The following is a 21,388-nucleotide window of genomic DNA, read 5'->3' on the forward strand; positions in this document are numbered from 1 at the left end:
GGATTCCCTCCAGCCACGCTGGAAGGGCCCTTACCAGGTACTGCTGACTAACCCCCGTACTGCAGGGGGTAGACTCTTGGATACACGTGTCACACCTAAAGAAGACACCAAACCCTGACTAGAAAAGCACACAGTCTGGTGACCTGAAACTAAAACTGTCAAGATTTAAAACAGGTGACCTCTAAGGAACTGAGTCCCTGGTCGATGCCTGCCATATAAGCTAGGTTGCTATGTTCTAATTCTATCTTTAACTTTGATCTATTTAAACTCTGCTTCTGATGCCGGTTGACACTGGACACCAGTTGTTTCCCGATCCATGCACTCTTCCCCATGATGTAAGAAATGACTCCCAGAGGGGCCCTTCCAACATCGAGGGACAAAAAGCTGGACACTGGGGGGCCGGCCTGGTGGCTCAGGTGGTTAGACCTCTGTGCTCCTAACTCCGAAGGCTGCCGGTTCGATTCCCACATGGGCCAGTGGGCTCTTAACCACAAGGTTGCCAGTTCAACTCTTCGAATCCCGCAAGGGATGGTGGGCTCCGCCCCCTGTAAATAAAATTGAACAGGGCACCTTGAGCTGAGCTGCCACTGAGCTCCCAGATGGCTCAGTTGGTTGGAGCGCGTCCTCTCAACCACAAGGTTGCTGGTTTGACTCCTGCAAGGGATGGTGGGCTGCACCCCCTGCAACTGGAAACAGCAACTGGACCTGGAGCTGAGCTGCGCCCTCCACAACTAAGATTGAAAGGACAACATCTTGACTTGGAAAAAAGGCCTGGAAGTACACACTGTTCCCCAATACAGTCTTGTTCCCCTTCTCCAACAAAATCTTAAAAAAAAAAAAAAAAAAAAAAAAAAAGCTGGACACTGGAAAACCTGAGACTAGAAAACCTGAATCCCCCCTCTTGACAAGATGTTTTCTCTAAAAGCATCATTGATCAAATCCTACTTGACTAAGACAGGCTAGGTATAGAATCTAGACTAGAAATACTTTTCTCACAGATCCTGAAGCTCCTCACTGTCTTCTAGCTTCAAATGTTGGCATTTAAAACTCTGATGAAATTTAATTCCTAAAAGAGACTTTTTCCTCGTATTTAGAAGTTTATAGGTTCTTCTCATGGTCCTCATTGTTTGGAAATTTATTGATGACATAACCTGAGGTGGATCTTTCCATCCACTCTCACGGACACTTGGCGATCCCTTCTCTTCCGCAAACTTCTGTCCCTTATCTTTGGGACATTGTCTTGATGAAAAAAGAATGTATTCACTTAGTAGCTCTCCGTGCCACCTCAGTCTGTTGCCTGTGTATCCTCTTTCAGAAGGATCTATGATTTAGCTCTTGATGTGTTTTCTGTTTTTCTGGAAAATATTTTTTTCAATTTTATCTTCTATACTTTGATTGCATTTTTCATTCTCATTATCGTATCCTATTTTTGTTTTTCAAGATTTAGAGGTTGGGCCCAGTGGCTCAGGTGGTTGGAGCGCCGCGCTCCTAAGACCAAGGTCGTCGGTTCGATTCCCACATTGGCCAGTAAGCTGCTCCCTCTACAACTAAGATTGTGAACAATGGCTCTCCCTGCAGCTGGGCAACTAAGATTGTGAACAACAGCTTTCCCTGGAGCTGGGCTGCGTGAGCTGCTGTGAGCAGACAACTGCCTGCCTCAGTGGGGGTTGGGGGAGTTGGGGGTGGGGGATTGGGCAGAAGGGGGTGGGGGGGGTTGTGGAGCGCAAGGCTCATAATACCAGCGTGGGCCAGGTTGCTCTGTCCTACACAACTAGATGGAGAAACAATGGCTTCAACCGGAGTGGAGGGGTGGGGGGGGGAGGTGGAGAAAAGGGGGGGAAAAAAGGATTTAAATGTTGATGTTTGAACATTCTTATTTTTGAGCCTATCCTTGTTTCTTGAATACAAAGCTTTATCATTCTAAACATCAGTTACCATTTGTTTGAAGTTTTCCTCAAATCAATGGTAGTGTTTAGGTGTCTGAGGTGCAGGCATTAACAGTGGACCAGTGTGCAGCTGAGTCCTTAGATGTCACCTCAGCCTTCCCTCCCACCTCCTCTCTCTTCCTTGTCATAAAGACCCGAGGGGAGACCTTAAGGCCAGTGTGGGGGCCGATGGATGAGTGCTACCCTGTGATTACCCAGGTGGGTAAGAGCTGGGGACCCTTCTTTTCCTGCAATGGGGTGTCTGTAGTGGGCACCCTTGGTAGACACAGTGAGCGGTTGGGCCATGTAGGGAAGGACTCCCAGTCACTCATAGCTGAGTTTCACTCTGTGGAGACGCAGAGTCAAGAGTGGGAAGAAGCAAGCCTTCCGGGTAAGTGAGGTCTTCCCTGGAAAGGCCCGGGGCGGGGGTCTCTCCTGTCAGAGCTCCGTGAGAGCCAGGGATGCGCCACTCATGGCAGGAGGTCCCAGGGATAGTGGTGGGGCCCCCTCCAGAAAACTCGCAGCCCTACCACAGCTCAAGCTGAGAAGGGAAGGACTTCCCTAGAAGAAAACAAAGAACTGTACACACCCCAAGTGTGGAGAACGGGGAGGGATGAGGCATTCGGAGGGCCTTTACGGCCATGTTATGCCCACTTATCCCTCCTGGCAGGCCATGACCCCCAAGGCAACAGGAGGACTGAGGGGTACTGCCCCCATGGAGCCCGATGGATGTCCTTTCTCAGGATGAGGGGGAGGTGAGTTCCGCAGGAGAGGAAGGAGCCAGCACCACTGCTGCTGGGAAGGAAGTGGCTGAAGAGAAGGTGACAGGGACCCCGGCTGCGAGGTAAGGAAGCCTGGTGCCTCAACCGCAACGTTGCCACGTGGGTGCTCTGAGGTGCCCTAGAGCACAGCAGGGTGGGGAGGCCGTGGAGAAGGAGGGCGGGGCCGGCTGGGGGACCCCCAAGGTGACGGGGCCAGACTGCCATCCCAGTGCAGCAACAGCTCTTGGCAGCTGAGAGGAGCAAACATGGCGTCAGCACAGTGGGTCCGAGGCCTGGCCTCCCGACATCCTGTGAAGTGAGGCCTCAGTCTCCCCACGAGCAATATGTAGGACCTGTCTCATCCCCTCTGTGCCTCTTTTTCCCAGGGAGATAAACAGGCCCGAGAGGCGATTGCTGTGTATCCTTCTGGTAAGACCACGGACATCAGCCTGCTGTAGCAGGACTGCCACCCTCGCGAGTCTCTGTGACCCTCTCAGACCCTCCTGCCCTGAGGAGGGGAGACATCCCGGTAGCCAGGTGCCCCGAACTTCTGGAAGGAGCCGCCCTGCCTCCTGCTTCCTTCCTGCGTGGCAGGACGGCAGGTCACCCCCCTTGGGCTGGAGGAACCTGGTATCAATGCGGACCTGCTCCTCCAGCAGCAGTGGGTGCCTGGGCCTTGGGGAAAGGTTCTTTCCAGCAAAGGACCCACAGGGCATGCCTGTTTGTGCTTTCTAGAGGCCTCTGAGGTGGAGAGCAAGGAGGGAAGGCCCAGGGACTGGGTCCCCCACCTCCTGAGGAAGCTCTGGCTGGGCTGGTACCAAGCCTCTGATATCCCCAAGACTAGGAACCACGAATAACAAACTGTACAATAAATGTGCAAGGTGCTGCCTCTGTGGCCCCACTGCATCCGTTCAGGGCCTCACAGACCCAGTGTGGCCCCATCCACACTCCTTGTCCCAACACCTCCTGCCACCAAGCCTGACACGAAAGTAGATACTCAGGAGGGGCTGAGCGGACCCTGGTGGGCTTCCAACTGCATGTTGAGGGACAACCATGTTCCCTGAATGCTAAGAGCTGGGGCGCGCCCTGTCTTGAGGGCATATACGTAGAAGACACTAGTGGATCCCTTGTCAGAGATTCTGTTGGGTTGGGTCGTCTGACAAAAGGGGCTTCTGCCCTGAGCATCAGGTGTCGCCACCTGTTACCTAAATGCACCAGCGGGTCTTCCCAACTCAGGTAATTAGAAACCCTTAGGTGCTGCCCATGTGCTCAGTGTAGAACCAGTCCATGTGGGGGTGGGCACAGGTGGAGGACGGCGGACTAATACGGTCACAGCCCCAGTCAGAGCAGGAAGACAGGACCCAGCAGCCATCTGGTGCAACTTTCCCATTGGCTGGAGGAGAAACAGAAGCCCAGGGTCACACGATGTGGCATTGCAAGGACTAGAGCCAGGTGTCCTCCTCCAAGTTCCCCATTTAGCCTCCTCCTCCTGTGGCCACTGCATGGTCACATGGGTCCCAGCTTCCCTGAGTTCCCCACCTTTTGGGGTGCCATAGATGGAGTGGGGAGCAGACTTGATGGTAAGGCAGAGCTGCTGGCTCTGGTAAAGGGTGGGTGGCGTCGGACCTGAGATGGGGGCATCCAGGCTGAGTAGGCCCCTCCCACCCCCACCAGGGCCTGACTGATACCTCTCAGCAGCCTAGTCTGGCTGCGCCCAAAGGAGCCAGGACCTATGTGTAGATATTGTCTGCAAGCCAAGTAGCTAGTGTTGGGGGTCCATGGGTGAGTAGGGGCTAAGCTATCACTTTCTGAGCCTCAGTATACCCATCTCTCAATTGGAGTCAAATGCCAGGAAAGGATGGATAAGGCAGGGGTAGGTGGGGCTGGCCCTGGGGAGGCTGCTGAGGCCCCAGCACTGCCGGGTGCGGGGAAGAGACCTGAGTGGGACTCAGAAGCAAGGCTGGAGCCACCAGACTGATTTATTGGCCATCAGGATCTGAGAAGAGAGGGCTGGGGGCTTGGTGTCCTCCTTTAGCGGGGCACGGCACAGAGCTGGTAGGGGGACGGAGTCACCAGGAAGTCAGAGCCGCCATGGTCGCTGGGGCGGGGCTGCCCAGCAGGCACCGAGAGGCTGAAGCGCTGCAGGAGGCAGGTGAAGAAGAGGAACAGCTCCATGCGGGCCAGGGGCTCCCCAAGGCAGGAGCGGCGGCCTGTCAGTGGGTATGGGGGTGCTCAGTGAGACTGGGCCTGGGCTCACCCCCCCGGACTCCCTCAGGATGGTGCAGTGACCCGGGCACCCCACAGGCACCTGCTGAGAAGGGCATGAAGGCTGAATGCTTGACAAAGTGGCCCTGGGCATCCAGGAAATGCTCCGGGTGGAAGCGGAAGGGCTTCTTCCAGACGGTCTCGTCCTTCAGCACTGAGGACAGGTTGATGAAAAGTGTCGTCCCCTGGCAGGAGATGCCTGACATGGTGGGGTCTGGGCTGGCGGATGCTGAGGTCCCAGCCACAAGCACACATGGGCACACACACACTGCCTGGTACACACGTGTCCGGCCCCCTCCATCCCCACAAGCATGCGGAGGGACAACCATGTTCCCTGAATGCTAAGAGCCGGGGCGCGTCCTGTCTTGAGGGCATATATAGAAGACACTAGTGGATCCCTTGTCAGAGATTCTGTTGGGTTGGGTCGTCTGACAAAAGGGGCTTCTGCCCTGAGCATCAGGTGTCGCCACCTGTTACCTAAATGCACCAGGGGGTCTTCCCAACTCAGGTAATTAGAAACCCTTAGGTGCTGCCCATGTGCTCAGTGTAGAACCAGTCCATGTGAGGGTGGGCACAGGTGGAGGCAGCCAAGTGCATGCACGGGCTCCTCCAACACGCTGTGGCACATCTTAGTTTGTCTTCTCCACCAACTGGGGGCTCTGCATGGACAGGGCCGGCCCTGCCTCTGCGCTCAGCCCTACACCCTCCCAGGCTGGGACAGCCAGGCCTGTGGAAATGGGGATGGGGGGCTTGGGGTCCAGCCCTGGCCACACTTGCCAGTGGCCATAGCGGGGCTACCAGATGGCAGATGGTATTGGGCTGGGCGATGAGGGCCACAGGTTTACCTTGGGGATGCGGAAGCCCTGCACTTCAATGTCACGGGATGTCATGTGGGGCACACTCAGCGGGATGATGTCTGCAAAGCGCTGCACCTCATGGACCACAGCCATGGTGAAGTGCATGCGGGCCTGGTCCGCCATCTCTGGTCGCCGTACCTGCCCTATGACCTCATCGATCTCTTCCTGGACACGGCCTGGACAGAGAAGCATCCCAGGAGCAGTGAGACCCAAGGGCTAGGCTCTGACCTCCTCCTGACTCCTGTGGAGGGCAGTGCCATGTGGAGGAGAAGCTACTGGGACCTCAGAGCCAGGCCCAGCCTCTGCTCAGCGCTCCTGGTAGCAAAACCAAGCTCAGGTGCCCCAGGCTGACCCTTTCCTCCCTCAGCCATCCCGCCCGGCCCCCAGGCTGGGCTCACGCTGCACGTCCGGGTGCAGGATCATGAGCAGAAGGGCCCAGTTTAGTGTGGTCGACGTGGTCACCATTCCAGCACCAAACAGGTCAGACACCACCATGCGCAGGTTTGCATCACTGAAGCTGCTCTCGGGGTTCCCCTTAGCCTGGGCCATGCAGAGAGGGTGGGCTCAGGGCAGAGGGAGGAAGCCCCCAATTGGCCTCTCACCCCAGTCTGCACCCTAATCCTGGGTATCTGATCACTGAGAGATACACAGGCCCGCCCCACCCTCCCCGGGCTCACCTCATGGGGCCCTCAACCCACAAACCCCAGCCTCGTCCCTGCAGCCGCCCCTCACCTTCTCCACCTCATCCAGGTAGGCATCAGCCAGGTCTCGGGGTGGCTGCGCAGGGTCCCGGGTCATCTTGTGCTCGGCGAGCAGCTCATCCACCAGGGCCATGAAGCCCTTCTGCCCTGGGAAGACCTTAGCGGCCACCCCCGGGATGTGCAGGATGACAGGGACCGCGTTCAGCACCTGTGCAGGCCACAGATGTGGGGCCCCGGGTCGTCCTTCTGTGCTCAGGGGTTCCCCTTGACCAGTCAGGTCCCAGGCACCTCCAGGGTGTTGCCACCATTGCCCTGGTTCCTCCCTAATTGGCCCAGCCTGGGCTGCCAGAAGGATAAACCTGAAATCTCCACCTCAGCGGTTCAGTGGCTTCCAATGAAGGAGGCACAGGTTCTTCATCCCTGTCCTGGGGCCGGCATACCCTGGCCCTTCTCTCCCATCTCTCTGTCTGCACTCTCCCCACCTCCAGGCCTTTCCTCTTGCAGTGGCCTCTCCTGGAAAACCGTTTCTCCGAGGCCCCTCTATATACATTCTTTTCAGAGAGACCCATTGCAGAGAGGAGTTCTGCCTTCAAGGGGCTCGCCCAGCAGGGCCCCTGTCGCCTCACTCCCCTACCTGGTGCAGGAATCCCGACTCCTCCTTCACTGCATCGTCCATTAGGTCCAAGAGCTTGATGATGCGCGGGTCCTTGTACTCGAAGCGGCGCCCATAGATTAGGGAAGCGATCACGTTGCTCACCGCTTTATTCAGGAGGGCGTCGGGGTTGAAGGGGTTTCCTGGGAGAGGACGGTGCAGATCGGGCGGTCGCCTCCATCTCCATTTCCCAGACTCTCCATTCCTGTCTCCTACCTCTCAGCCCCAGCAACTCACCGGCCTGGTCAGCGAAGGCCGCACAGAGGTAGGTGGCTTCTTCTGTCACCCACTGCTCCAGTGACTTCTTGCCCAGGCCGAGGTTGCGCAGGGTGGACACGGAGAAGCGCCGCTGCTCGCGCCACGCTTTCCCGTAGCGCGCGAGGATCACCCCTGGGTTCGGGGAAGAGGGTGTGGCTCGCTTGTGGCCTGGCCCCGCCTCTGCCCGCCCACGTTGCGCACGGGCTCTCCAGTCCCCCTCTGTGAGAGTCGGGTCCCGGCCCCGCCCCCGCTCACAAGTCCCGCCCATTTCAGTATAGGGTCCGCCCCTCCTTCCTCACACAGTCTCACCCCTTACGGGTCAGGCCACGCTCCCGGCTCCGCCCACAGTAAGTCGTCCTCCACCCCACGAAGTCCTGCCCATTTTGACACCCCTTCCAGGTGAGGACAGGTCGCACTCCGTCCACCCACACTGTTCGCGAGCTCACAGCCTGCTGAGGGCAGGTCTTGACCCCACTTCCTGCTCTGCCCTCCCTGACCCCTCCCCCTTTTGGGGAAGTTCCTGCTCTGCCCTCCCACTGCCCTGCCCACACTGCCTTCATCCTCCTCATTCCCGCCCACCCTGGCAACTCCTTACAGCTCGCTGTGGCCCTGGCCCTCCCTCTATCGGAAAGATCCCCCCCCCATATATGCTTCTTCCCCACCCTTGGCCCAAGCTCCCTTTCCACCTGTGGCTCCTTCAAATTTGCCGAGTCTTCTGTGCAACGGACGACCACGACCCTGCCTCCATTTGTCCCTGTCGGTTCTCAAGTCCCCGCCGGGCCGCAGTCAGTCCCCCCTCCACTTGCCTTCCGAGCGCGGTCCGAACCCCAGGTGCTCGTAGACGGGCATAGGTGGGCGGTCCGATGTGTCCTCACTGTGGTTCACCAGCGCCTCGCGCACGGCCTCCAGCCCATTGATGACGACCGCGGGCGTCCAGGCTAGCTGCAGGCTGAACACGTCCCCGAAACGGCGCCGCAGCTGAAGGTACAGTGTCGGGGCTGTTGGTTAAGCTCAACCCCAGACTCCCGGCCCTAGCCCTGGGGGACGCCTGGGCCATCAGCAGCTAAGGCCTCGTGACCCTGTGGGTCACATCTTCCATCGTCAGACCACACGTTGGATCAGACCACCCAGCTATGATTTTGCAATCGTCACCCAAATTGTCAGTAGGCCAAGTGAGCATCCCATTTTACAGGTGAAGAAACTGAGGTTCATAGAGATGAGCACTGAGGCCAGAAGACCCACAAGGACAAAATATGTGAACCCAGACACTACCTCTCTCAACCTCCCTTTCCTAATTTAAAAGGGGCTCATGACTGTACTCGACTCCCCGATTTTCAAGACCTTTCCTCCTGATGTAAACAGAAGGGAGTGCAGCTCACAGTTTCAGCTGTATCCCAAACATGCTGCCAAGTCCCACCCCCTCTCCAGGCCTTTTCCCTCTGTGACCTTTGCGACACCCTGAACATTTCTTCACTGGGCCCTAATGCCCTCCCTCAGGAAGCCTCTCCCACCTGCCTCCTTTTCTGGGCCTGTCTCTTATTCCAGCCTCTGGCTTCAGCCCCTACCCACTGTCTGCCGCCAGATGGAGTCCACCCTGCAACCTTCCTCACCTGGTTAACGGTAAAAAGCATGTTCTGGAAGTCCACCTGCAGCAGGTTGCCCAGCCCAGGCATGGGCATGGGGCCCGGTGGGTAGCGGGAAGCCCAGCGTATGCGCCGGTGCATGAGGTCCACCAGGAGCAGGAAGATGGCCATGGGAAGGGCCAGGGACACCAGAGAATCCCACGTCAGCAGTGCCATGGCTGCCTCAGTGCCCACTGGCCTCCTCTGGGCACACTGGCACCTCTCACCACACCAGGCACCTAGGACCGGGTCAGACAGCTGGGAGCTTGTCCAGCCTGTGCCCTGTTTATAAAGGGAGCTGAGACTGGCCTTTCCCCTCTGCGCTGAGCCAATCTGTCTGGGTGATGTGCTGTCAGAGGGCACAGGGAGGGACCAGTGCAAGTAGGTCCAGGGGCGGCCACAGAAGTCCTGTCAATCCTGTCCTCACCAGGTACTGTCCTAGGGGAGGGATGTGGAGACAAGAAGTTCACGCCCACCTAACTCCCCAGCTCTGTACAGGCTCCGAGGAAGAACCAGGGCTCTTCACACTTGATCCTGCCACCCACTCACATTTGTGTGGTCATAGCCTTGTCCTCAGAACATGTCCCTGCCTTCCCGTGTGTCACCTGCCTCCTCCTGAGTGGCCTTCACCTCCCAGGCTTGTCACTGGCCCTTGCGTGGCATTATAGGGAGGGCACAGTGATCAGAGGGCCAACAGGGTGGAGGGGATGGAGTTCCGGGTGTCCCCTCACTTCACACTAGTGCACTCAACTCACAAAGTCCTCACACATTCACAGACACTTCCCATGTTCTCACATACTGACACACACTCACACGCACACATTTACACACCCACACAGCACATGCACACCCAGCACCAAGTGTCCTAGTGCCCAGTGGGCCCGTGGTTACCGGGCTGTGACCCCCACCCTCGCCTCCAGGCTGCTGGCAGTGATGCTGAGGACCCTCACCAGGTGGCTGCTGGCCCAGCGCCCTGCGTTTCAGCCTTGTCGTGGCCGTGGGGGTGGGGAGGCAGCGTTGTTTTCAGAGCTCCCTGGTCTCCCTGACAAGCCCGTTGGGTGGGCCGAGGACCCCTTCCTTTCCTAAGTTACAAATTGGTCCTTCACTCTCTTAGCTCCGTGACCACCCAGGTGATGAATCTCCTTGGTGCCTGTGTTCACTTTCCTGACTCAGAGAAATGTGGGGTGCGCATTTCCTTCTTGACGGAGTTGTCAGTAAGCTCAGGGGTCTAGGGTGGCTCAGCATAGGCTGTGAGTGTCCCCACAGTAGTGGGCCTGCTTCCTCCTCCTCATAGCCTTTGTCCTTGAACATCAGCTGCTCAAACTCTTTCTGGAAGAAAAGGGGATGGAAACCAGGTGGGGATGATGTAATCTGACACCCTCAGGGGCTGCTGAGGACCACAGGACTGGGTTCTCAGGCCTCTCCCTTTGCTGGCCTCAGGCCTCCTCCCTCTCAGGGGCCAGGTCCCCCCTGGCTCCAGCTCCATCCCTTCCCACCCTGATTCTGTGTTCCCTCAAGGAAAGATGCAAACCTCAGGACCACCCCACGCCAGAGCGGACTACCGCCAGGCTGGCATTGTGGCTACCAGGCCCTCCCTTACTCAGCCTCCCGTCCCTTCTAAGCAGAGGGGTGACCACATAACGCCACTGCCTGCTGGCCTCAGCACCCTCCTTCTTCAACAATAAGAGGTGGGATTGGAGTATTTAAATCAGTGAGGCTGATGGGAATTCTGAGGCATAGGCCCACTGAAATGCATGGGACAGGAGCCCAAGGGTGGAAAAGGGGCATTTCCTGGGTAGGGTCGGGCCCCCTCACCCATCCCAGGCGGATGTGAGGCAAGCTCTCATTCTGGAAACACTGGAGTAGCCCTGGATCTTGGAGGTGCTCTCCCCAGGCTGAAGCAGGGCCCCCTATTCACCCAGTTCTCTCCTCCATTCCCCAACAGGGAGAAGACATCCTCTGGGTATTGGCTTTCAATGTCTGCAAATCCTGCTTAGTGAGTTAATGCTCTCTCTCCCCTTCCCGAATCCCACTCTTCTGCCAGGCCCACACCTAGGCCCAGAGGGTGTAGCCTGCTGGGGCCCAGCTGGGCTCTGCCTCATCTTGCATGGCCAGGGCTTGCAATTGTTCGGGCCATGCTGGACGTCCCAAGCGATGGGCTGGGCACTCACAGCAAGGTGGGAGGTTGAGAGTGAACCCTGCTCCCAGGTGCTCGTGAACAAGGAGGAGTGGGAAGTCAGAGAGCCAACATGCCAGGCCGGCGGTGTGGGGACTTTGGCTGGCCTGGCACTCACTGCTGACCAAGGTGACCTCACAGTGGGTGCAAAGCACCACTGCAAAGTCCTGGGCATGGGGGAAGTGGCAGTGCGAGGGAGGCAGCTTGAGACGGGGGCTGCAAGCCTGGCTGGGAACTGGATTGTGGGGAATCGGGGTCCCTGGGCCTCCAGGAGGCAGGGAGACCAGTTTTGAGGCCACTCAACAGACCAGGAGGGAAAGACCACAGGCACCTGGGGCATCTCGGATCCCCCTGCGGGTCTCTCTTCTGGCCTGAGGTGAATGTTCCTGTCCCAGTGGGACAGACTGTAGAGGGCCAGGTGGTGTCAGCAAGGTGGGCAGGATGGTCCGAGTGTGTGTCACACAGTGTCCTCAATAAATTGACGTTACCCACCCTTTGTTTTGGATGTCATGCCCGCCCCAAGCGGTCACCCTAATGGACATTGAAGGGCAGTGACAGACATGCTTGTCATTCAGGCGCCGCTTACAGGACTGGGAGTCACGAGGAAACCTGCAGTCACGAGGCCTGTGGCCTTGGCCATCATTGCACAACTGCAGCTTCTGTTCATCAGGCATTCGCGTGCCAGGCAGTTGTTCACTCGGAGTGTCCTCCCCACAGCCCTACAAGGCAGGTGGCTTTGTGGTCCCCAAGGCGCAGAGGAGTCTCAGGGGTGGGTCACCGCAGGATGTCAAAGTCACACAGCAGCATTAGGGGCCCATCTCAAATCGCTCTGAGCTCCTGTTCTACACTGTTTGGGCATTAACTATACTGGCCAGCACGTCACTGAGATTTATTTTAGAAACACCTCCTGTCCGTTCTTCCCTGGCTTCTGCTCAGGTGAAGCTGCTGGGGCAAGAGACGTGAGCGCCCCCGCCTCCCCGCGCCGACCACGTATGTCACAGGTGGTCGGTCACCTGCACAGGGGTCCTGTACGACCTGAGATTGAGCCCAGGGTGACGTCAGCAAGATGGCGTAGCAGGAAGGGCCCTGCCCTGTGTCCCCCAGGCAGGAAGACCCGGCCGTGCGGCCCCCAACGCGATAAGGAGCAAACCCCTTGGTGAGAGCTCTAGAAAGCAGGTAGGGAGCGGCAGCGCCCAGCGAGGCCGCGGGCAAAGGTGGTGGCATTTTGCTCGCCTTGCCCGTCTCCCCGTGGCAGGGCAGCTCCCGCGCCACAAACCTCCCAATTCCCGCTACTTCCTGGGGGCAGAACGTGTGGAACCTGTGTCCAGCTTGTGTTAGCCTCGGGGGTCTGTTTGCTCACCTGACTCGGGGTGGGGACTGGCCCAGCGCGAGTTGAGGTCCCCGTAGGGCGGCTGTCCGCTCTTCTGCAGGCGGCCGCTGGGGGGCGCAGGAGGCCCCGCCCAGGATCCCCAGGGCGGGAGGGGTAGCGGGGCTGCGCCCGCCTCAGGGCTGTTTATGGGTCCAGGGCTTCTGCTTCGCCAGATGAAAAATCGTGGATGTCCTCTGCCCAACGGTGTGACGACATTAGCTCTCCTGAGCTGTACACTGACTGGTGAAGATGGTGAATTTTGTTTTTTAACCACAATTTAAAATTATTGTAAACAGTGCATCGCCACTATACACGTAATTAAAATGCCAAAATCCAGAACAGTGACCTCGGCTGCAGGCGATGATGTGCAGCAACAGGACGTCTCAGGCGCTGCTGCTGGGAATCCAAAGCGGGGCAGCCGCCTCGCGAGGTAGCTGGCGGGTCCTTACAAAACCCTCTGACCGTGTGATCCTGGAATCCCGCGGCTTGGTCCTGAGCCAAAGGAGTTGAAACTTAGGTCCACACGAAAACCTGCACACGGACGATTACAGCGGCATATTCAGAACTGGCAAAACTTGGAAGCAACCTACGTCCTTCAGTAGGTGAGTGGGTAAACAGTGGTTCATCCAGAAATGGAATATCACTCAGCACTGAAACGAAATGAGCTCTCAGCCATGAAAAGACGTGGAGGAACCGTAAACGCCTATTACCGTGTGTTTCCCTGAAAATAAGACCGGGTCTTGTGTTAATTTTTGCTGCGTAAGGGCTTTTTTTCAGGAGATGTCTTATTTTTTCATGTATAACAATCTATTTATTCAAATAGTCATGTCATCTTCTGGAACATCGTCGTAACGTACTAAATGCGACCGTCTGGCTGAGATCTTAACAGGGGCTTATTTTTGGGGTAGGTCTTATTTTCGGGGAAACACCATGTAAAGGAAACCACTCCAAAAGGCTACGTACTGTATGATTCCAACTATCTGACATTCTGGAAAAGGCGAAACTATGGAGAGAGTATAAAGGTCAGTGGTTGTCAGGGGTTAAGAGTTGAGGGAGGGGTGAACAGGCAGCGCTCAGAGGACCTTCAGGCTGTGAAACTTTTCTGTATGACACTATAATGACGGACACACGTCATACGTTTGTCCAAACCCACAGAATGTACAGCACAAAGTGAACACTAATGGAAACTATGGAATTCGGGTGACAATGTGTCAGACTAACAAGTGTACACTGTGCTGGGGGATGCTGATAGTGGGGTGGGGGCTGTGTGGGGGGAGCCAGGGGGTTATGGGAACTCTCTGTACCTTCTCTTCAATACTGCTGTGAACCTGAAAGTGCTCTTAGAAATTAAGTCTGTTAAAATAAATGCACGGAACCCAAAAGTGGTGGGAGGCACCTGAGCAGCTGACGCTTCCTGCAGAAGCCAGACAGCTGGGTCAGGAGGGGGTGTGGGACATTTCCACTCCCCAGTTAACACTCATTTCGGAAGCCAGTTTGTGGAAAGACCTAGGACACTCAATCACATGTGCTTCGCAGAAGCAGCAACAGCAAGTCTAAAGGGGACAGAAGAATAAAGGGCAAAATGACGAATCATTTGCTGTCAGGAAAATGTTTTCCTCCAGATACGTATTCTTCAGGTTTTGTGGTTTAGCCCGACACTGAAACCTATCAGTTTCATGTGACCTGTGTTAATGCCAGGCCAGGACCAGACTGGAAGCGAGGAAGCTCCCAAAGCCGTCATTGCTATGCAGCCCCCATGGCCCACCCGGCACATCCACCCACACCTGCATCCTGGTGGAGCGAAACGAGAATGGACCCCACTGCCTGATGTAGCTATTAAAACGAAATTAATCTGCCTTTTTTGCAGCCCCAACCTGATGAGCACACAAGAACTCATTTATAATTGCTTATTTCTACTTCACAACATTCCTTTCAGTGTTTCTGTTCTCTAAAAAGTCCATTAACATTGCATGATTTTTTAATAACCTTTGAAATTACTGCTGATTGGAAATAAGTTCTTGTATCAACCTAAGTAAATCTGACCATCCCCCAACACTAGCTGAGATCCCCCCCCTCCCCAAGCAGCACGGAAGAGCCACCTTTGGTTTTGTTTCTGCCAACTCGGGGGGTGGGGTTGGGGGGCCTGGAATGGGAGGAGGAAAAGACGCATTTGCTTTATGTTAAACAAAAAGAGAAACAAGGTTAAAATGAAGTTTATTATTTTTTTCATTTTTTTTTTTTTAAATAAAACTGTTTGTGAAACAGCTATTTTATCCCCATGGCAGAGTAACCCCTGAAAGATGCACTAACCCCTTCTTAAGGCCTTAACAAGATTTTTTTTTGTAGTTTTTCTTCTTTTTTTAAAACTCAGATATTTAAAAATTATACAATTTACAAAACAAAACAAAACAAAACAATACAACATAAAGAATCATGTAGCACAGGGCTGCTCAACTGACAGGCCCCCTTTTCCTTTATAAAAACGAAAGCAAAAAAGAAAAAAGGGTTAATTGGGTGTTCCTGGTCAGCTCACCCCACACTGACACACTCCACAGTCTCCCGTGTCAATTCCTAAGCTTAGATTTCCTGGCCTGTCCATCCCGAGGGTCAGGACACAGCTGCCTGGAATGTGTCTGGAGGCGGGTCCCTTGACCCTGCCTGCCATGCGCACTCAGTGGGGCAGTGCAGCTCTCACTGGCCACAGTGACCCAGGACACAGCTGTGAGCTCGGTGCACCTGCCAGTTTCACCCCTCCCAAAAAGATAAAAACTTTAAAAATAATAAATAAATAGTGTTTCTGGAAATGAAAAAAATTTATTTTTCTGTTTAAACATCATTCTCCCACTCTTGAAAACATGGACCGTCCCCACTTCCCTCCCCCCAAAAGCTTCCCACTTTGAGACAAATTAATGACAAAAGGATGGTTTTGGTGTGGTTGGTCTGCTTTCAGTCCTGGGTCTAGAGTTCTCTGAATTGGTGAGAGACAGGCTGCCGATCAAAGCCACACACACCTCCCGTCCTTTATGAGATGAGTTTGTTCAGTTCAATTTCACATTTAAATTTCACTGTTATTGGAACAAATTTGGAGTTCGTTAACTAGATAATTTTAAAATAGAGTCAAAAGGGATAGCGCACCTTTCATTTAAACAAAGTCTTTCCAGACTAAAAATAGATTTATATATATATATTTTATCCCTCCCTTTTAATTCCCCCCACCCTTTCCCAGCACCCAACCCCTCCCCCCTCCCCCCACACTGTCACTATGGAGATTGTGTCCATGGAAACAGCCATTCCAACTTCTTGGGTCTCTTTCCTGTGGTGTCACCGGTTTGAGTGTGATGTAAGAACTTAGGAAGGAAGTGCTGGCATGGGCAGGCACGTTGGGGCGGGGCAGGGTGGGGTGTGGCTGCACAGTAGGACGATTTCCATTCCATCACGAGTGTTCACCACCTTCTCATCTCCACAGTCTCACCTGGAAGACAGAACAGACACTGAGTGCTGGGAACCTCCACTGCTCCTGCAGCCAGTGGTGGCATCGGAGGGGGCTTTCTGCAGGGTGGGTCCAGCGGCCGCAGACCCCTCAATGGGCTGCTGGCATGGGAGACATCCCAGACCAGTGGTGGGGCCACGGTGTAGCTCTGGGTCCAGAACACGGCTGAGGGCAGCAATGATGTGCAGCTGTGCTGCGACTGGACTGAGTGGCCCTCCACTCGGGAGTGTCCGCCTCTCCTGCACAAGGAAGGAACGGAGGAGACCAGGAGAGGACACCCTGACCTTCCAGGTGGAGCAGCTCTCGGGGTGACCCTCGCGTGCGATGCCCCCCACCTGGGGCATGTGGTGGGCTCAGCACTTGGTGGCAAGTAGCGGTCCTCACAGAGGTGGCAGAGCACCCAGCTGACTGGCGGAAGAACCAGCTACGACCACTTAGCTGCTTCCAGCTGAGTCAGTTCTTACACTTAACAACCCTCTCCCATGAGCTCTGCCGGGAGTACAGGCCTCTCCTCTTCCAGCCCAGGCTCCAGGCTCCAGGCTCCAGGCTCAGGAAGCAGTTCCTGACCACCGGGAGGGGGTAGGTGGCCTTGCAGGAACTGAATGCCTCCTGGGTCATTACGCATAGAGAGGTCTCAGAGACAAAGCGCTTTCCAAAGAATTCAGTCCAGAGAAGTTAAACCTGAAGCCAAGAGCTGCGGCAGCCCACTCACTCTCTAGGCACAGGGGGCTCCCCTTGCTGCCTCCTCCAACCCTCTTTGGTGCCCTCCACCACCACCACCAACAAAAAAACCTCAGGAAAAGCTGGGCATCCCATCCCTGTTCAGTTACCATAAAACTTACTAATATGCAAAATTTAAGGCTGGTCTGTGCACGAGCTAGGAATGTTCTATGTAAAAGCACACACACACACACATGCCTGCCTTTGCCAAAAAGAGGTTCCTAACTGCTTGGCAGGAAACATGAGTAAATAGGAAGACACTTCGCAGAGATAGCAGGACACTGTCCCTGAGTAAAACCCGGGAGTCTAGCTGCCAGGCCCTGGAAACACGGGCCAGCAGCTCAGCCACCCTGCCATCCTTGGGATATCCATGGTGACAGCGTGCCCTCCCTAGTCCTGAAGGTGGCTCTGGGCCCGGAGGTCACGCCAGCCCTCGTGGCCCAGGCATCCACGCTGCACTCTGGTTTTCCTGAGGCTGAGGCGGCCAGCAGAGGGGAGAAATCAGCCCTTTCTGATGCCACCCCAGGAACCAAAGGTCCTTTGTAAAGGTGATGAGAAGGGTGGAGTTAATGGGGGACCTCAAGCAATGACCGGGGGGCAAAACCTTCCTGGGGGTGTGGGACACTGGTGTGAAGGGGACATGCCCTGTCCCCCGATGCTCGGCAGTCAGGCTTGCAGCCTACCCTGCCCCTCACAACAGCAGGTCCCCACCCCTGCCCCCAGCCTCAGCATGAAGCATGTTCTCGGCACCCAGCGTCTGCCTGACTGACAGGCTCTGTCAGTGTCACCTCTGTCTTCCAGCCTTGCCAAGAGGCCCTTTCCCCAGGCTCTGATAGGAGATTGGCCCAAATACAGAATACCCTGAAGGTAACGGGACCCTAACTTCTCAGCGTTACTTCTAAAAAACTGTTCCTTCGGTGGGGAGAATAGGAAAAAAATTCTTGAAGCACCTGCTATGTGCCTGGTACCATGCCAGGAGCTTCCCAGATGTTATTCCATGATAACACAGAGGCCTGACCCCATACTTGGTGGAGCTGAGAGGTGACACATGCCACGTAGCCCAAAACCACACAGCAGGCTGGTGGCAGGATTGGGGCTCACATCCAGCAAAGCTCCTGACTGGGCCCCAGGGAACTAACTCAAGTGCAAAAGCCAGGAGGGAGGACGCCTGGCCTCTGAGAGCTGAAGGAATCTCGCTGGGGACGTCCATGGGCCTCCAGAGGCACAGTTAGGATCTGGGCTCAATTCTAAAATGATGAGAAACCTCTGAAGTGGAGAAGGGATAGGCTCGGAGGGATGTCTGCTAAGGGTCATATGGCAACTGAGAGGCAGGGTCTGAGCCAGCAGTGCGTGGGGAGGTGGCTGCGGGAGGTGCACAAGTCTGGGGTGGGGGTGGGATGGTGGAGAGAAGTGGACAGTCAAGTTCTCCTCTGGGGGTGTAATCCCAGGGCTCCCCTGGGCCAGCCTTGGGGAGAAGGCGACTCTAGGACATGATACTCATTCATACACAGGCAGTCTGTGTGTGACATTCCAACCGCAGAAGCTGCTCGGGGCGACCCAGCCAGGGCAGGGAAGCTGGTGTGTGCAGGTGGCAGCCCCTGGCACCCAGGACAAGGCAGCAGCGGATGGAGGTTCCTGCTTCCCAACCACTGGGTCGGGGGCTTGGCAGGGGGAATGGGGCCTCCATGTTCACTATAGGGCCAGAGCAGAGACAGGTACAGGGCTGCACTGTCACCAGCCATGTGGAGCTGGCTTTGACTTCAGCACAAGGACACAGCAGGCAACCACAGGCCCGTCACAAACCCTCAGAAACGGGCAGGAGGTGGAGCCCTGGATGGGTGCCCAAGGACCTTTCCTCTCTGGCTTTGCTGGCCTGGCAAGGGACCAGTGCCAGGTACCTCACGTGCTGGGGGAGAGGGTGGTGGGGGATTGGAGCTCGTGCCCCGAGCCCCAGGCCCGGGATTTCCTGCTGGACGGGACAGGTGCAGTGCCATCTGCAGCTCTGCCCCTCCCCACCCCCGCTGCACGTGAGAGCACGGCAGACAAGTGGCTGTGAGAGCAACGCACCAAGCACTTGCTGACGCCTCACCCCACGCCAGGCTGTGCTGGGCATGTTGCAGACATTTTAGCTGAATCCTCAGAAGGCTTGCTGTCGTCAGTCCTCTTGCTACAGAAGAAGAAACTGACGCACAGAGACATTAAGGGGCCTGTCCCGGGTCGCCCCGCACTTTCCATAACCACTCTGTGTGAGAAAGTGGGGAACCAGGCAGTGGGATGCATGTGTACACCCACTGTCCCTTCTCTGCCTGGTTGGGAGACCCAGTGATGGTGGCTTTTTGTCCCCAGCGAGACCCCAGATGCCTGCTCCTTTAGGGCGGGGGCTGTGTCTCAGTGCCCGCTCACTGGGGTTTCTGCACAATTCAGAGGCCTGAGGATGCCCTCGGTGCCTGAGGACAGCGACTGCCCTGAAGGTGACTGCTGACCCGAGGAACCAGGACAAGGGGCCAGCCCTGTGGGGACAGCCTGTGAGACAAACAGTTCAGGTAGCTGAGCCTGGATGCAGGACTGTCTGTCCTTTTCCCCCAAGACTCGAAACCGCCCCATACTGATGGGTCAGGCCGCTTAGTCACTGAGGGCTGCAGTTTCTTGTGTGTGAACAGGAACAGGACGCCAAGCTTCTGAGGAATGAATGACGCTTACTACCCAAGGGCCGAGGGCTGTCAGCTGGCAGGGCCCAGGAGCAGGTGGAGTGGAAGGAGATGAACAAAACAAAATTCCCGCCAAGAGACCTGCCCCCCAGGCCCAGGGCCCAGAATTCCTCTTCTCAAACACAAGGGGCAATTCCAGGGCAAAAAACAGCAATGAACTATGAATGGTTCTTTTTTCATAACCAGGGCTTCCAGGACCCTTCCAGAATATTCATCGTGGTCCCCACAGAACGAAGCCTGGGCTGGGCAGAGGAACCATGGGACGGCAGCAGAACCCGCCCAGGCACAGTGACGCCATCAAGTTCAGGGACACGCAAAGGGCCAACAGAAACCGTCCTGAAGAGCCAGCCAGCCTGCTCTCTAGCCTTGAGGGCTGCGCAGCGAGAAAGGGCCGCAGAGTCCTGGCTGGCGGTGCTGCAGAGCCAGTGGCTGCTGCCCACAGTGTCCAAGGGGTCCACCTGGCCGTTTGCTTCTTGTGACACAACCGCCCGTCCTGCTCTGCTCCCCCCATTCCCAATCCCACTGCCTGCGAGAGGAAGAGAGAAAAGCACGACTGAGAAGTCCCCTCTTGACAGCCCCGGAGAAAGCACAATAAGCCCTCAGCGGTCACACTCATCACACAGCAGAGCAGAGCAGAGGGTGTGACCCCAACAGGCGGCGCCAGGACCCAGTAAGAAACAATGACTCTCAGGGGAGGAAAGCTGCCACATTCTGAGGTGGATTCTACTTTTTCCTCCGATTACTGTTAGGTGTTTCAGAGAAAGGCAGAACCCCGCTTGTAACAAGGGGGAGGGAACATTCCAGAGACTGGTCAGGGCTGGGATACTGACCCCCAAAGGGTCTCAGGCGCCTGGAGTCAACACAGAAGCCCTTCCTTTAAAGAGAAATAGTCCCTTAAGGAACACTCTGGGACAACTGGACCCCACTCCATCCTGCAGAAACAAGTGCCCAGATTACATTTCGGTTTTTGTTTTTCTTCTCTTTACAATTGATTTTCCTTCTCCCTCAGTTGTTGCCCAGGGAGGATGAGGTAGCCAGCGGGAAGCAGTGGACCAGCTGCTACTAGAGCCACAAGTCCCATCATCCTGCTTTCTTTCACAGACACACGCCGCCAACCCTGACCACAAGCCCACAGACGCATTCACAAAAAGCACAACTCAATCTCTTGAGATTTTTGTGAGTAAAATTAGATCAGATGCTCAAGTCTACTACGTCTTTGAGGGGATTTTCCTTCCCTTTGTACTTCTGCGAAAAAGAATCCTTCATAGTACTGGGGGGAAAAAGATTTCGAACAAAACTTGGGGAATTTTTTGTTTTTCAAAAGAAAACCCACCATAAACTTTACAAACATGGCATAAATTTAAAAAACAAAAGGCCTCTGGCTATAAGCTGTTATGAGATGGGGACGAGCAAGGGCTGCTGGCCGCAGCACCCCACCCCCGAGGGTCCATCCTAGAAGCGTCAGGGAGACCACACGCAAGGCCTGATTTCAGAATAGTTACCTTGAACCCCAAGGGGCAATGGGACAGTTTTAAAGCCCCACGCCACCTTCCACAGATAGTCTGGGGAGCTAAGCAACAAATGGCAAAAGGTCTTCTTCACCTTGTTAGTCCACGTGCTTAAACGCTGGTGGTGCAGCCAGGCCTGGGGCGAGCAGGAGGGCAGAGGCCATGACACCCACTCGGCGTCCAGCTGGGGCGACGCCCCGACTCACCTGTGCTTGCTGTACTTTCCATTCCCACGAGCACACTGCCCCCCTCACCCCCGCTCCGACTGCTCTGTGCTGAGGCTGCCTTTCGCTGTCTTGTTCTGCAAGGGGGGGAGAGGGCATGGGAGGGGAGGCTGACGCCGGCAAAGCCACGGAGACAAGACAGGAGGGGCAGC

The 21,388-nt window shown here is 55.9% G+C and overlaps 2 protein-coding genes across 7 annotated transcripts in view; both read right to left on the minus strand.

The window, feature by feature from the left end:
• Positions 1-4,647: 4,647 nt before the first annotated feature.
• Positions 4,648-12,710, minus strand: LOC141570192 (cytochrome P450 2D14-like). 2 transcript variants are annotated; one of them, XM_074326482.1, is made up of 10 exons: positions 12,578-12,710; positions 9,030-9,280; positions 8,226-8,397; positions 7,399-7,551; positions 7,144-7,304; positions 6,541-6,717; positions 6,207-6,348; positions 5,797-5,984; positions 4,995-5,136; positions 4,648-4,896 (listed from the first exon to the last, which is right to left on the minus strand). In XM_074326482.1, the coding sequence occupies exons 2-10, from the start codon at positions 9,216-9,218 to the stop codon at positions 4,718-4,720; spliced, it is 1,503 nt and encodes a 500-aa protein (XP_074182583.1). In that variant the 5' UTR covers positions 9,219-9,280; positions 12,578-12,710; the 3' UTR covers positions 4,648-4,717. The 2 variants fall into 2 exon arrangements, with proteins under 2 accessions (XP_074182583.1, XP_074182582.1); XM_074326481.1 differs by having other exon boundaries at positions 9,030-9,479; positions 12,578-12,705.
• A 2,073-nt stretch (positions 12,711-14,783) lies between these two features.
• The window catches only part of TCF20 (transcription factor 20), a 161,329-nt gene continuing 154,724 nt past the window's right edge, over positions 14,784-21,388 (minus strand). For 4 of the 5 annotated variants that reach the window (XM_074326485.1, XM_074326484.1, XM_019715431.2 and 1 more), the window contains 2 exons: positions 21,219-21,346; positions 14,784-16,058 (listed from right to left, as the gene is read on the minus strand). In XM_074326485.1, the coding sequence (XP_074182586.1) occupies positions 21,263-21,346 (84 nt within the window). In that variant the 3' untranslated portion in view covers positions 14,784-16,058; positions 21,219-21,262. The remainder of the gene's footprint in view (positions 16,059-21,218; positions 21,347-21,388) is intronic. The other variant, XM_074326483.1, reaches the window with a different exon arrangement.

This window comes from Rhinolophus sinicus, linkage group LG02 (genome assembly GCF_036562045.2).
Source record: "Rhinolophus sinicus isolate RSC01 linkage group LG02, ASM3656204v1, whole genome shotgun sequence".
Classification (NCBI taxonomy): Eukaryota; Metazoa; Chordata; class Mammalia; order Chiroptera; family Rhinolophidae; genus Rhinolophus; species Rhinolophus sinicus.